The sequence below is a fragment of the Vombatus ursinus genome, unplaced genomic scaffold, assembly GCF_900497805.2.
Source record: "Vombatus ursinus unplaced genomic scaffold, bare-nosed wombat genome assembly UNPS02014830.1, whole genome shotgun sequence".
NCBI lineage: Eukaryota > Metazoa > Chordata > Mammalia > Diprotodontia > Vombatidae > Vombatus > Vombatus ursinus.
Window position 1 is genome coordinate 48,833,488 of NW_020954608.1, and position 16,060 is coordinate 48,849,547.

At 34.0% G+C, this 16,060-nt stretch overlaps 1 protein-coding gene across 1 annotated transcript in view; it reads left to right on the plus strand.

Annotated features, from left to right (window-relative positions):
* Positions 1–16,060, plus strand: part of SLC15A5 (solute carrier family 15 member 5) — a 134,930-nt gene that overhangs the window by 75,370 nt on the left and 43,500 nt on the right. The window contains exons 5-6 of the mRNA XM_027838583.1: positions 4,079–4,265; positions 15,342–15,530. Coding sequence (XP_027694384.1) covers positions 4,079–4,265; positions 15,342–15,530 — 376 coding nt within the window. The remainder of the gene's footprint in view (positions 1–4,078; positions 4,266–15,341; positions 15,531–16,060) is intronic.

Sequence of the window (16,060 nt, forward strand, 5' to 3'; positions counted from 1 at the left end):
CTCTCTCTCTCTCTCTCTCTCTCTCTCTCTCTCTCTCTCTCTCTCTCCCTCTCTTCCTCTCTCTCTCTTTCTCTCCAGTGACTAATGTATTATGATTATCTTTGTTATTGACATGAATAAATGAGCTCGTTCACTGATCAATATTTGTGATGGTCTTTGGATTCCTGGTGTTAGGATTATAGGGACTCAAGCTTTTGGATATAAAGAACACTACTTCTCCATTAGGGGATAGAGGCCATAAAAAGTGGCTTTAATATAAAAACAATTTACCCCTCGACTCATAACATTTAGGGAGGTTGATAGGTATAATCATAGTATGGTATACCCCCTCTGAGGAAAACAGAGCAGGCTAGACTCATAGTCCCAATCTCATCCTCTTCTCCAGAAAGAATCAAAGTTTCCATTGAAGCAGAATTCCAGAGATATCTATTCATACTTCCCTGCATTTAGCTGCATTTAGACAAACCCATATGGACATAACACACAACTACATGAGCAACTACACATACATAAGCATATATCCTACATTAATAATATCTGTAGTATTTACCTCACAGTGTTGTAAAATACAACATATATGCAGAGCTTTTTAAACTTTAGCACTCTGTGTGTGCGGTGGGGAGCGGAGAGAGAGAGCTTTTATTATTACAGTTTATTGCCAGCTACATTATAAAAAAGATTTCTGGCTTGGTAGAATCTACTGAAGATTGTACTCCATTAGAATAATCTTCAAGAACCCAGGGTCAAATGCATACTACATTGAGACATCACATTTCATAACATTTTACCTTAGTGGAGATTTTATACATATAAAATGAAATAATAAATGCAAAGTCATTTTTTGAAAAGATGATAATGGAGTAAAATATATTTTAAGTAAAAAAGTAGAATTGATATGGAATTTGTTTTATGTGTTCTGAGAGTAGGGACTAGATGGATATATATGCACAAACCCTGTTTCCCCACAATGCTGGGGGTAAAAAGTTTCTAGATCATTGAAGGAAATTGTCTTTGGTCTACAATTCACAGAAACCTGTTTATGGACTCTACAGTATGACCATGTCACCCAGCATGGACTCTTTTTAGCCAGGCACACTGCCAGTGTACAGTTTTAAAAAGCTGATGAGTCTCACCAGGGAGGCTAGAGAGAAAAGAGAAAAAATTGCAGCTTCATCTAGACCAGACCATGGGAAGCATCACCAAGGGATCAATGAACCTTAGACTACAGCTGCTGTGCCCAGAGAAGTCAAGAGCTGTTGTTTGTTTGTTTTTTTACTTCCATTGTAACAAGTTTCCCTAATACCTTTTGGTGAGAGATCTGATATGTCCTTCTCTTGTTGTGTTGGGGAGACAGAAGGGTTAATTGGGAATTGATTAGTACTATTGGGATACATGCTAGAATTAGCACCTACATGGAATTGGGTGCTGAGAGTGGTTCTTACCTCATTCAATTCCTTGTTATTGAATTGCCATTTTATTTTAATTAAATTTATTTGCATTAATTCATGTGTTATCGGGATTGCTCTGGTATAAACAGAGCTGTGTTTTTTTTTAAAATAGATAATTACTCTCCTAATAGTCATATGAACCTGGGTATAAGAGAAAAGACACATCAAAGAGTACCAAGTTAAATAAGTATTTAACTTACATCATTTACTTATGCTCTCAAAATCTCTTTAACTTGAGGAAATAGCTTAGTAAAGAGGAGGAAAAAGTATCTGGGGTCAGATATTGACTTTATTTTTAACTATCTCTGATTCTGTGCAGACAGCATGTATAAAATGGGGAACAGGGAGGTTGGATTTCTAAGGTACTTTCTGACTCTAAATCTATGATCCTGTGAATCTTTATTTCCCATTAGCAAATGGAGAAATTGAAGGCAAGAGAAAATAAGTATCTAAGTTGATACTTTATAACTGCTTGTTGGGTTGAGTTAAGGATAGTCCATGTATTCATTTCACATTGCTCCTCCTTTATATATGCTCCCTTCTAAATGATGTTCTTAGTATATCTTCAGAGCTGCTTATCGAAATTTAATAATATGATGATTCCATTTCCCTTTAAACTCTGAAGGAAAATGAGCTAATAAGGATTCCAAATATAGCAACACTGCATACTTCATACTGTATAAAATATACTATATACCATATAATTGTATAAGAAACATCTTTAAAAATGTTAGGCTGGGATCTCCTCTCAGTCTGCAAACATTGTTTCAACTACTAGGAATCAACCAATCATTAAGTATTGGTTGTGTCTATGATATAGGTGATGTAGGAACCTAGTGTAGCCAAGGACAATGCTAAGCTCTAGGAATAGATCAGATGGTATTTAGATACTAAATTTCACCTCTCTGGTCCTCTCATGGTTGGACTGGACAATCAAGGTTGAAATCCCATAGTAGTAATACCTACCCTACAGGTTAAGGATTACTTCACAATTGACTTCCTTACATGGCCATATAACTATGGACTTTCAATGAATACTATTACATAAGGATAGTGATTATTTACATAAGATGTCCACCCTTTTACTAGATGTTATGCCGAGGTCTATGTTTCATAACCAAAGGTGTGGGTGGAGAGGCACAGGAAAAACTTGATAATATCTTGAGGGAAAATGTCTCTACTGTGTAAATTGGCAAATAAGACATATGAGTAAAAGTTACTTAGACATAGGCTTTCTTTCTTGGCTATAATAACATTCTCTCTCTCTCTCTCTCTCTCTCTCTCTCTCTCTCTTTCTCTTTCTGTGTCTGTGTGTGTCTGTCTCTGTCTATTTCTTTGTCTCTATCTCTCTCTGTCATTCCCTATGTACATGTGTATATATTTGTATATAAAATGTTGATTTTACATAGTATACACTACATTCATTTAGATATCTAAATGAATGTATTTATAAATTGTTACTTGACTTCTTGCAAACTCCATGAAGATAAATTCTAAATCTTTAATATCTTTATGTTTCCCAAAGGACTTATAAAGCACACTCGTTAACTGCATATATTAGAAAAAGAGAAAGAAAGAGAGATGTAGTTCTATATACAGATATTATATATAAGTAGGTAAATATACATATATAATATGTAGGAAGGACATTTGTGGGTGTGTATTGGCTTACATATTAATAGAGATAGATGATATATCTACTTAACTAAGGCATGTGTGTATATGCTGAATAAAGCACTTTATGTCCTTAAGGAGATACAAAGACATTAAAGGTTTAGACTTTCATGGAATTTGCAAGAAGTGAAATAGCAATTTTAAAATGTATTCATTTTTTCCATTTGAGCTCTCCTAGTCTCTTAATATACTGATGGACTCGTGCTTATTGACATATATCCTCTCACTTGGTTTTCTTTGCAAATCACAGATAGCAGCACCCAAGCACTTTAGCACAAATCATAAAGTAGATTATGTTTGGTTGCTCTCCATTTCTTTTCTTAATTCAATTAGCAAGCCCCCATAGACTATCTTATTAAACCCCTTAGTGAATAGTTGAATGAATTAATCAATGACTAAAAATTTCAAAAATAAGTCCACCAATGCCTGTCTACCTTGGGGAAAAAAATAAAAAACAACTCCCCCTTGGTGATTTTGCCAGTGATCATGATGCCTGCTACATGATATCTTGTGGTGAGGGATTTAACTCAGCCATGTAGATAAAAGCAACAATAACACTTTTAAGTGGTTCCTACTCATTGTTGATGGAAGAAAAGGTCCTGACAGCTGATTCAAAACCTAAGGTATCTCATTCCTTATATATCAACCTAGGAAGGACACATTCTGCATGGTATGCATACTCAACAGAGAAAATTATGAAAATAAATGGGTTTTACAAATAATTTTTCCATGAACTGCACTACTATTGTGCATAGAGTGAACAGAACTTTTACCATCAGTTTAGTAAGCTATACCAATTCAGAATTTAGACTATTAAAAAGGTGAGGATTCTTACACTGGTCTTTCACAGATGCCTAGTCAATAGAATAATGTTCACTGGGAGAAGATATAAAAGGCTTTCTCTGAAGCTGTCACTATTTTAATGAAGAGGCTTTTTCCCCCTTTCCCAAATACAGATTCCTTCAGGATATTATCTGCAGACTATGAATTCCAACTTGAATTTGAATGGATTTCTTCTGCCAATTGCAGCAATGAATGTGATAAGCATCATACCTCTATTAATTCTTGCTCCTTTTCTTCAGTGTATCAGCACTTGCATATTTCCTCTAAAGAGGGGAGGACCACCACTGTCGATATGCATTAGTAAGTATAACTTACTTCCAGAAATTTGTGTATGAATGTATGTGCGCACATATGTGTCCATGTATATACATTTCTACTTTTAAATATTCTAAATGGTAATGGTAGAAGAGCTAGCTAATGATCTTAAACACATGGGGGCTTTACATTGCCATGTAAAGTTCTATAGTAGAGTCAATAATGTGGCATCATGGAAAATCCCAAGTTTAATTCACAAAAAAATATTGGGAACAAGCTTCAGAAATAGAGCATTAAACACAAAGTATTGTAGGCAGCCAAGAAAAAGTTCTGCACTTAAAAAGGAAACAATCCAGATTGTCTAAAATGATTCTTCAGTTACAAGAAAGCAAGTGGAAAATTGAAATATGATAATCTAAAAAGCAAAGGATGTTATTTTGCTCCAAAAATATCAGAATCAAAATCAGCCAATAAGCATATAAGTGCCTACTCTGTGCAAAGCACTGTGCCAAGCTTTAAGGATACAAAGAAAAGGCATAAGACTGTCACTGCCTCCACCGATCTCAGAGGGAAGATAACACATAAAAAAATGCTGAAGGTAGGAGGGTTAGGTAGCAAGTGCAGAGGTATAATGAAGTCCAATACTGTGCTAAGAAATAATGATGTGAATGCCTGTATGGCTTCCTAAGTGATGGAGGATCTGCGATGCATTCTCAGTGCTCCCCCCTTTACCCTCTCCAATTAGGAGGCAAAAGGCAGGGAGTACCAAAGAGGTGTGAATTTTTGAGTTGATGTCACCTCACAGGATAATGAGTTTCTGGAAATCATAAAGTCCAGAGCTGCTGAGTGGGAAATAAGTGTATCCTGCCAAACTGTTTAACTAATAATAAAAAGGAGGAATCCTAGGTGTTCCTTAAAAGGAAATCAGAAGTGATTAGGGCATTTGACATGCAAACTCATGACACAAAAGCAATATAAGAGAGATAAACATGAACTTTTGGAAAGAAAAACATCCACAATGAAATTAATTTTCTTGCATCTAAGGCAAGGGAAGTCTATTGGCCCATATGTTTGGGGTTTTGTGTGTGTGTGTGTGTGTGTGTGTGTGTGTGTGTGTGTGTGTGTACGCATACACACAGGATCAGAGAGTTTGAACTTTCACAATCTTTGAAGACCATTGAGAAAACAAAGAGTTAAAATCAATGGGGAAATTTCAAAGACAAAATAATTAAAAGAGGAAGGGGTAGGCTTGGGTTAATATTTTGCAGACATGAACCTACATTCCTTACTGAATGAACTAACATTTTCAGAAGAAAAAAAAACAGGAAGATCATTTGGATAAGCAAAAAGAATAGAAGGAATAGAAAGCGGGGCAAATCTGAAGTTCATTCCTTCTAATTGTTCACTGAAGAATATTAAGTCTCTCACTTTGGGCTGGAGTTTTGGGAGGAGAGGGAAAGAGAGAGACAGAGAGAGAGACCGAGAGAGAGAGAGAGATAGAGAGAGAATTTCTTTAGAAGGAGACCAAGATGAAATTAGAATAAGATAAACAAATGGTAAGGACTAAGTCTTGACTTAAAATTGGAGAAAAAAATTTAAGTAACAGAATTTAATTTAACTCTACATCTAGATGTGTTTACAATATCAAGCAACCAATGATGCACACCTATCACTTGGATCTATATATTTTTGTGAGGAATCATTTTCAGTTATTAAAACCTAGTATCAAAATACACTAAACTTAGAACCAGACCTTTGTTTGAATCACTGTATCACAAAATGTTAAACTAAGATTTTAAAAGATAATTAAATATATTTAATAACATTGTTTTTTTTCTAAAAATATCAATAATAATTTTAGTGGAACCAAAAGGGCTCAAATACCATTGATAAATAAAATAAAAATTATTTAAAGATATTTCATATTTATTACATTATTCTAATTTGTTTTCATAAGTTTTATAGTTAGAAAATATACGATAGTACATATCTAAATTTTGTATCTAGATATGAATATATAAGCCATCAAGTGTTAAAAGACAAATTAATACCTTCAATTCTCTGTTAAACCTATGATTTCATCAATATGGATATGCCCTCCAGCAATACGATCACAACCTTTCATGCCTGCCTGTCCTACATTGTTCTTTCCATTTCCTCCCATAAATTCACCACAAGGAGTCTTCCCAACATACTGGAGACTTTCCTTGAGCTTCTCTTAGCATCAGGAGGATACTAATGGAACAAAATGTTCACCAATTTTCCTTTGCTTTTGCTGATATGACTTGCTAATCTTTTTTCAATTGTACATTTCTTTGATGTCATCCTAAACATTGCTTTTCCTTCATAACATCTCATATATAATGTGTAGCAGCTTGCTCATGTGCACTTTGAGACTCCCCATTGTCTTCTGAGTGACTAATATCACTTCTCCAAGAACTATAATGTTCCATGACTCAACACTATACCATATCACCAGAAGAATATTGTGATTAAAAAGATGAACCTTCATTTATGGGAGATACTTGAGGTCATTAAAAGAACTTTGTAATTTCCTAAAGGCAATTCAATAGATTCTCCTCTTCTGGTTAATTCTATCCAAGATATATACTCTAGTAGATGAGAACTACAGGGTGTTTTTTCAACTAACATAAGCTTCTACATTAATGGACTCCAAAGTAAAGTATATGTAAGATGATCCATCAGGGTAAAAAGAAAAAAAAATAAGATCTATACTTATATTTACTTATTATCTAAAAACTAAATAATTAAGCTTTACTAATACTTCAAATGTAGATTGACATTGGCACTATCCCTCACTCTAATGGTCACTTGTCACCTAGAGTGAACAAGGAATAGTGGATTGAGTTACACAATACAAAGAGGGAGGCAGTGCCTCCCTCTTTTATTCATTTGTTTTCAGTTATTTATATCCAGGTAAATTGGTTTACAGTTTATATTATCCAGTTTTAACTGAACTGGATTTGTTTATAAAGATTGCTGCAAAGAAACCACAAAATGAAGTTAATGCTAGTAATGTAAACATCAGTGAACACTTAGAAAACAGTGGAGCTGACACCTCTACTCCTAGGTTGAGCCTTCTATTAGTCCCATTGTAAGGTAAAAACAATGATGATCTAACCAAATCAGACAAGAGGGCACCCAAAAAAAAATCAGATTATATACATAAAAATTTGAAACATGTCTTTGCACCCTCTATATAAATAATGAATCTTGCCATGCATGTATTAGCTAAAGATACTATAAAGTCATCACAATTAGCAAGACATGTAAAAATTAAGCTTGTGTTGCCAAAAATTTGTGTCAACTATTAAAAACTTGGGAACAGAACCAATATAACCTATTTAAATTAAAAATCTTCCAAATTAAGATTTTCAGTGGATTTTTTAACCTATTTGGTAAATGTATAAATCTACTACAGCTGATCAGCATCAACAAAAATGGAAATTTCTAGTCAAATTTCAACAACAACAACAAAAACCTTTTGCATAATTGGTGGATGGAACTGAAAATTAGTATCATGATTTAGTCAATGCAATCAATGATGCATGTCTTCCATTTGAATCTGTGTATTTTTGTGATGAATCATTTTCAGTCATTAAAACCTAGTATCAAAATAAACTGAACTTGGAACCAGACCTTTGAATCACTATATCACAAAACATTAAACTAATATTTTTAAAAATGATGAAACATTTAATCACATTGCTATTTCTAAAAAAAAAATATCAATAATGCTTTTAGTGGAAGCAAAAAGGGTTTTGTACCATTGATAAATAAAATGAAATTTATTTTAAAATATTTTATTTTTATTCCATCATTTTAATTTGTATTTGTAAGTTGTATAGTTGTGCAATATATGAGTATAGTAGTACATAGATAAAATTACATATGTATATATACATACATGCATACACAGATAGATATATATGATTTAGATGTAGAAATAAAGGACAAAGGTACATTTTTTTTACTGGTAGGTAAGATATCAAAAGATTTGGAGACCACTAGTCTATTCAATAAGCAGTGTTTTCCACTTTTTTTCTATGTGGATAATTGAACCAAACTCATGATTTTGAAATAGCAACAACAGCAATAGCTAGCATTGATATGGAATTTTAAAGTTCACAAAGTGCTTTACAATTATCTCATTTTATTCTCACAACAACCCTGGGAAGTAGGTACTATTATTATTCTCATTTTACAGATGAGGAAACTGAAGTACACAGAGGTTAAGTGATTTACTAATCACACAGCTATGAGGCAGGATCCAAATTCAGGCCTTCTTGACTCCAGTTCTGTATACTCTGTAATATTCTAGGACATGATGCAATTATCACAATGCCACATGCAAAGAAAAACATCTGGAGAAACTCATTGTCTCTACAGAATCCTGTTTCATTTTGGACTTGGTCAAATTTTGTGTAGACTATTCTCATAAATATTTTATATAAATGGGAAAAAAACGTATATAGGTTGGACATTGTTGATGTCTCCTCAATTGTCTTTGTTTAATAATAATACATTTTGTTGTTGTTTAGTTCAGTCATGTCCAACTCTTAAGGACCCTTTCAGCCATAGCACACTAATGCTTTCCACAAAGTTTTCTTGTGAGTGATTTGCCATTTCCTGCTCCAATGGATTAAGGCAGACAGAGGTTAACTAGTTTGACCAGGGTCACACAGCTAGTAAATGTCTGAAGCTGGATTTGAACTCAGTTCTTCCTGACTCCAGGCCTAGCATTCTGTCCATGGAGCCATCTAGATGCCTCAATAACACATAGTAGGTGCTTAATAAATGTTGATTGATTAATCAATAAGATCTGGGCTTTTTTCAAAGCTTTTGATATTGCCATCCATCCCACCACACCCTTCATCTCTCAATTTTCTCAAAATTGTTTCATCTCTGATATGGATTTCTCCTGTGTGTGTTTGGCCTAGTCCAACTTCTTTATTTTCTTCAGTAAAATTTCTACTTCCCTTAAAAACACATCAGAGACCATGATATTACATTCCATTTGTATTGGCTTCACTGTCCTTGATGATGAAAAGGTTTTTATTTAAAAAAAAAATTGAAAATCATTTCTACCTGGAAACAATCTTCAAGCTTCATCTTTCAATGCTCTTGGAACTACTTTATCGGTAGAGTTCATAACCAAGATTTCCTTAAATTTGTTTTATTCTCCACTGTTTTGTTCTGTTTTATGAAGTTATGGTGCAGGTAAACTTCCACCATCTTTCTCTAAGATTTTTAAAATAAGTTTAATACTCAAAACTTTAATTGCCAAGTAGGTCAAGTATTTTCTGACTAATGTGGTTTTAGAGTTCTTTTGGTCTCCTCATTATAGAAATTGACTTTTATCAGTTAAACTTCTATGCAAAGTTGTCATAAGTATTGATGTAATTCCATCCATTTCTCATTTTTTAGCATCAATAACTCATTTAAATAAGTCAGGTTGGAATTGTTTAATGGTATACCATATTTTTCCTCATTTTTATTCTTTCTTTTAGTTTTGTATTAATTTTAATATTTTCTCTAATAAGTCATTTCTCTAACTATACACATATATGTAACTGATTCAAGAATGCTTCTCCATAAGTAATAATTTATTTCCTATCTGTTAAAATATGATCAATTTAATTTTCTGTGATTTTATTTGGTAATTTCTATCTCTTAGGTCTTCCAGTTCTTTTCCCAGAGAAAATATATATGTTGTATAAGCATGGGGCTTGTATAAAATCTATAAGTCTTTAATTTCCTACTACTGAACTGTATTTCCCTATATATTTTTCACTGTTCTCACTTATACTCACCTTTGCCTTAAATTCACTAAATAACAAAATATATTATAGTATGATGCAGAGTCCAAGAAGCTTATTATATGTAATAAAGTCAGGAATGTATTTGACTCTAGGACAATAACATTACATCCTTTGTTTAGCTTTTGTTCCAGTTCAAATCCAAGATCTCAAGAATTTCCAAGATTAAGTGAAATGTTTGTCTGGGACAAGGAACTGTGACAGACACAGGCAGAAAAAGTCAAGAAGACAGACAATTTGAGCTTTGGAGTACTTCACTTACTTTTTGCCCCTTAGATAAACCTGCTAACTCATAGATTCAGCCATGACTAAAGAGCTATCAGTCTGCTCTTATCAGGTAGAGGTTCTGTAGTCACTGCATCATAATAAACAGTAACCAAAAAAGGGGGGGAAAAGTAACCAAAATGGCCATCAGATTCTTTGTGGCACATGGAAAGCCACAACCACTTGCCCAGCATAATCCCATTAAGCAATGATCATTGTAGCAGAGACTACATACCTAGCATGTCATTATACAATTATTGTGTTACTATTTCTGGGGCTTTGTGTTGTCATTATCAAAAGTCATTGGAGGTTTCATAATATTAGAGGAGTGAATTCTCACTTTAATATATGGGCGCTGGTCACATATAAGTGTGCACTTCTCTACATGCTTCCGAGGTGTGTAAACTCTTTCCATTGTTAGTATATGTTTTTGGGGGGAAGTGTGCCCCAGGCTTATGGAGATGGTTCATTGGTTGCAATGGCCAAAGAATTCATTACCATATGTACCATGTGGCTAGGTTTACTGGTAGTGAGTCTCCCTATATTTAGCTCGATTGACCTCAGAAAGCAGACATAATTCTTTGTTTGTTTTTGCTTTATTTTTAGTCAGAATCAAATGGAAATATAAATCTAAGGAGCTTTTGCTACATTAGAATAGCTTTTGAGAAACCAGATTTGACTCTATACAATTATGAAACATTGGAGTAGGGCTTAGTAATGAAATTAATATCAATTATTTTAATAATTATACTCAATAATATAGAAAAAGGTACTACTTAAAATTCATTTTATGAAGCAAATATATTTCCAATTCCTAATATAGGTAAGAATATAGCATAAAAAGAAAACTATAGATCAATATCATGAGTATATCTTTTTTGTTGTTGTTCCAGATCTGTTACTTCAACAGTATAGAAAATTTGTGGTATGAAAATTCCCTCCATTGAATCACATTAGCAACTATTCTGTAATTTGTGGTCTTAAAGGACTGACTGGGGCACTGAGAGGTTAAGTGATTTATCAATGATGACACTTCTAGTATGTTGTGTGAGTAGAACTTGAACCCTTATCTCAAGGACTTGGAATCATATAAACTCTATTCATTATGCTTTGAATACCTCTATTCAATGGAAAGAGTAATGGATTTAAGCCAAGCCAAGTGGCTTGAGTTCAAATCTGCAACTTGCCAGCTGTGTGCCCTTAGGGAAATCAGTTAACTTCTATGGGCCACAGTTTCAGTATTTGTAAAATGAGATGACCAAACTAAAAGATCAGTTCCAGCTTTAAATCACAAATTAATGTTGACATAATAAATTTTAATACAGTCTTAGCAGAGAACAATACTGGAATATATCCAAAAACATTAATTATGACTAAAACAAATTTGTACTGGGGATTCAAAGTTAATATTGGGAAAATTTAGCATAATAACATAAAAAGAAAACAAAACCTACGATTGAATAATGTATGCAGAAAAATCTTGACAAAATAGAGGGTTTGTTTATGTTAAAATCCTAAAAATCATATAAATAGTAGTGCTCTTCTTTAATATTATCTAAACTATACATCTAAAAATAATAGTAGCATTATTTGCAGTGGAGAAATATTGGAAGAATTCCAATAAATTCAGGGAAAAGCAAGGATCAACCATATTGATACTATTATTTAATATAGAATAAAGAATAGGAAAGTCCCTACATCTAGAGTTTTTTAAGAAGAAGCCTACATGTCACCTAGGTAAAGAATATAAGGAAAGTATTTGAGATATACATGTTTGAATGGGGATGTTACTTCATGCAGAGTTTAAGGAATATGTCAGATGGGTGGCACAGATCTCTCTTCCTTGGATTTGACTCACTTTTGCCTCAAGTGCTTCTTTCTCCTAAGTCTAGGAGTATATTTACATTTTTGTTATTAATCTCTCTTTCTGTTTCTAGATTATGCTTTTCATGCAAACTTGTTCTTGATTAAGGATACTATTTCAATGTGCCTCCATTTTATCCATGACTTCTGAATAGAGTCAGTTTCTTCTTGTTTTTTTCCTAATTTTTCAACTGTGCAGAAGCAAGCTCTTCTACAGAGATCCAAATATTTTCCCAAATCTCTGCTCCTTTCCACAGGGGGGGAAAAAGATTTGCATCTGCTAGATTTTCCTTGGTTAGCAAGCAGCCAGTAGCTCAAAATACTTGCTGCATAATTTGCTTCTTCTCTTTGTATCAGAACCTCTTTAATAGGCAAAAGAGTTGAAATACGGTTTCTTCTGATCATGCTATACTCTTAGTCCTTGGGGTAGATAGTGGGGTGAATAATTACCTTTGCTCTTTAGCATCTAAATCTGACTATCTGTCAGATCCAAGACACTCTACTCAACCTTATTGCTTTGACCTCCAAATGGTGGATAATGGAGGAGACATAGAAACAGAGAGACATAAAATGAGAGAATTAGAGTATACTTTAAAAATATGGACAGTTACTAAATTCCCATGTCTTTTAGCAAAGGGATTCTGTGACAATTTAGGGACCTAATTTAAGATAGAAATAAGATGTCTTGTTTTTAACTTCAGAATTTTCTTTCCCTTCAGTTGTGCAATAATTGCCTTAGCTCTCTCATAGCACTTTGTGTGTAATGACAATGCCATGACATGGAGAAATCTTGGAGGCAGGAGAGTGTTGCCAATTCTAAACTTCCCATACAATATTATGGAATAGTGAAATGTGAAATAAGTAAAGTAAGAAGTTAATTCAAGAAAAGGAAAAGAACATGAAATTTGAGGTCAAAAGGACTCTGGTATCTCCAGAACCATTATTTAAATGGGGCCACCAGGGTTTGCCCAGGTTAAAGACATATACTGTAGCACAGGCTTCCAATGAGTGGCAGTTTTCCACCAAAGGAAGGAGAAGGGGAAATAAACTCTAGGTCTCCAGTGAATCATTCACATGATAAGGAGCAGGTATTGATTGAATTCACTAAATTCCTCCTACTCCTCCAAACTAAACACAGTTCTTTTAGGAAAACACAGGTTAGTATAGGCAAGAGAAAAAAAAACAGATCTTATAAATCCAAGGTGGGACAACATCTCTCAACCATAATCTTCCCAGGGAGAAAGAGGAATTTAGAACTCCTTGCCCTCATAACAAGGGTCAAGTGATCCTAGGGGTGATGGGGAATATTTCCAATTATATAGTTCTCATCCCTCTCAAGGCATGGGTGGGGCTGCTCAGAAGAGGTGATGTTCTCCCTGATATGTCAGCTCTTGACTCCCTAAGGAGGAATGTGGGGTTGCTTAGGGGAGGAAGAAATGCTTCTAAAGACAGGCATTATAAGCCTTCCAGTGATGGCTGAGAACTCTTCACACTCTAGGGAGTGAGGTAGGACTTCTCAGGGGAGGTGGAAAAGAATGCTTAGGCTTAAGATTTTTCATAAATAACATTGGGACTCTGAATCCTCAAAGGACAGGAATCAGTCAGCTCTAAGGAAGAGGACATGGGTCCCTGTGCCACATTCAATCTGAAGAAAGGGTTAGGTCAACTACAAGATGGAAGAAGTCCCATGGATCACCTCCAAGCAGAATTCCTAGTTGTAGATCAGGCTGAGCTATTTTAATTTGGACAAACACAATCTATATAAGTTTCACCTTCCTCCTCTTTGTAAAATGGAGATAACACTATCTGTACTACTCTAATCACAGGGTTATTGTTTCAAATGAGAAAAAAATATCCCTTACAACTCTAAATCCCTATATGAATTGAATTTTTCTTATAAATCCTCAAAAACAAAGTATATCTCTTAGATATTTTATAAATTGAATAGCAGGATATATATGTGAGTGTGTGTGTGTGTGTGTGTGTGTGTGTGCATGTATCAGATTGAAAAACTAATGGTCCTTCATTAGAAGTTTATTTTATTTTCTAAGAAAACAAGTTTTTTGGGGATGACACTTTTTAAAAATTAATCTACCTCATTTTATTTATTTATTTATTTATTTAGATTTTTAAATTATCAAGCATTTCTTTTCTTTCCCTCCCACCTCCAACTTAAAAAAAGGAAAAGAAAGTTCTTACAACAAATATACATAGTCAAGAAAAACAAATTCTCACATCACCAATGTCCAAAATTCTATATCATTCTGCATCTTGAGTAGGTTGATAGTATAGGTAGGTAGCACTGATTATTATCAGTCCTCTGGGATCATGCTTGGTTGATCAGACCTCTTAAGACTTTTGATGTTGTTTGCCTTTTACATTGTTTTTGTTATTGTATAAACTGTTCTCCTGATTGAGCTCATTTTATTCTGAGTTGATAAAAAAAAATCTTCCCAGTTTTCTCTGAACTCATTCCTTTCATCATTTCTAATAGCACAAAAATATTCCATTACATTCATATACCATGATTTGTTCAGCTGTTCCCTGGTTGATGGACACCTTCTTACTTTCCAGTTCTTTGCAAGAACAAAAAGAGCTACTACAAATATGTTGGTGCATTTGGACCATATTCCTCTATCTTTGGTCTTTTGGGGATATATGTCTAGTAAAGATTTCATAGGGTCAAATGGCATGCACAATTTGGGGGTGGGGGCTAAGCAATGGGGTAAAGTGATTTGCCCAGGATCACATAGCTAGTAAGTGTCATATGTCTGAGGCAAGATTTGAACTCAGGACTTCCTGACTCCAAAGCCAGTGCTCTATTCACTGTGCCACCTAGTTGCCCTTGGCATACACAATTTAGTAACATTTAGATCAAAGCTCCAAATTGTTTTCCAGAATAGCTGTACCACTTTATAGTTCCAAAAACAGTGCATTAATGGACCTGTTTTCCCATTAACATTTGTCATGTTCCTCTTTTTGCCATCTTTGTCAATCTGCTAGGTATACAGTAAAACCTCAGAGCTATTTTAATACAAATTTCTCTAATTGGTAATGATTTGAAGCATTTTTGTTATAAGAATCATTATTGCTTATTAGCACATTCCTTTTTCTAGGAATTTTTATTTTTACTCCTTTTGTTTGTTTCCTTCAGTTGCTGGTAACCTTTCTGCTGCCTTGTCTGTGATGGGAGCTGGCTTCTTTGAGATACAAAGAAAAAACTTCCCTCTGGTGGAGCAGATTCTTTCTGGCAAAATTCTTCCAGTTTCTGCCATGCCTTGTCTCCAACTGGCCCCTCAGTACATTTTACTTGGTGTGGCTGAAGCTCTAGTAAATCCAGCCTGTAAGTAGAAGTGTCAACTAATGTTAGCACTATGGACCTATTTCATGAAAAATAGCATCAGCCTAATAAGAACAATTAAAATGGTTGTCTCTTTACCACCTGGCTGTTTTCCACAATTTTGAGCAAACCTGTGTATCACCTGCATTTAAAAATGTTTAATTTATTTTTATTGCTTCATCACATATAGAACAATAATTGATGCTATCAGAACTATGTAGAATGGAAGCTATACTAACTTAATCAAAATACTAATCATTAGGCCAGATGCTCAACAAGAAGAAAACAAAAATATTTTGAAGGAAATACTCTACCATTAAAGATTATTATCTCTTTGTAGCTTTCTTACAAGCAAGCCTAAAAGAAGTAAAATAATAAGTTGCTTTAATGGTGCCTGCTCAAGCAAAGTGGAATGTAAAAAAAAAAACCTTTATCCAAATAATTCAATATTGTTAACAAAGTTTGAAGTCTTGGATCTAACATCTCAGAAAGTAAATATAAAATTCAAAATTTAACTCAATAAAAGATCTAGG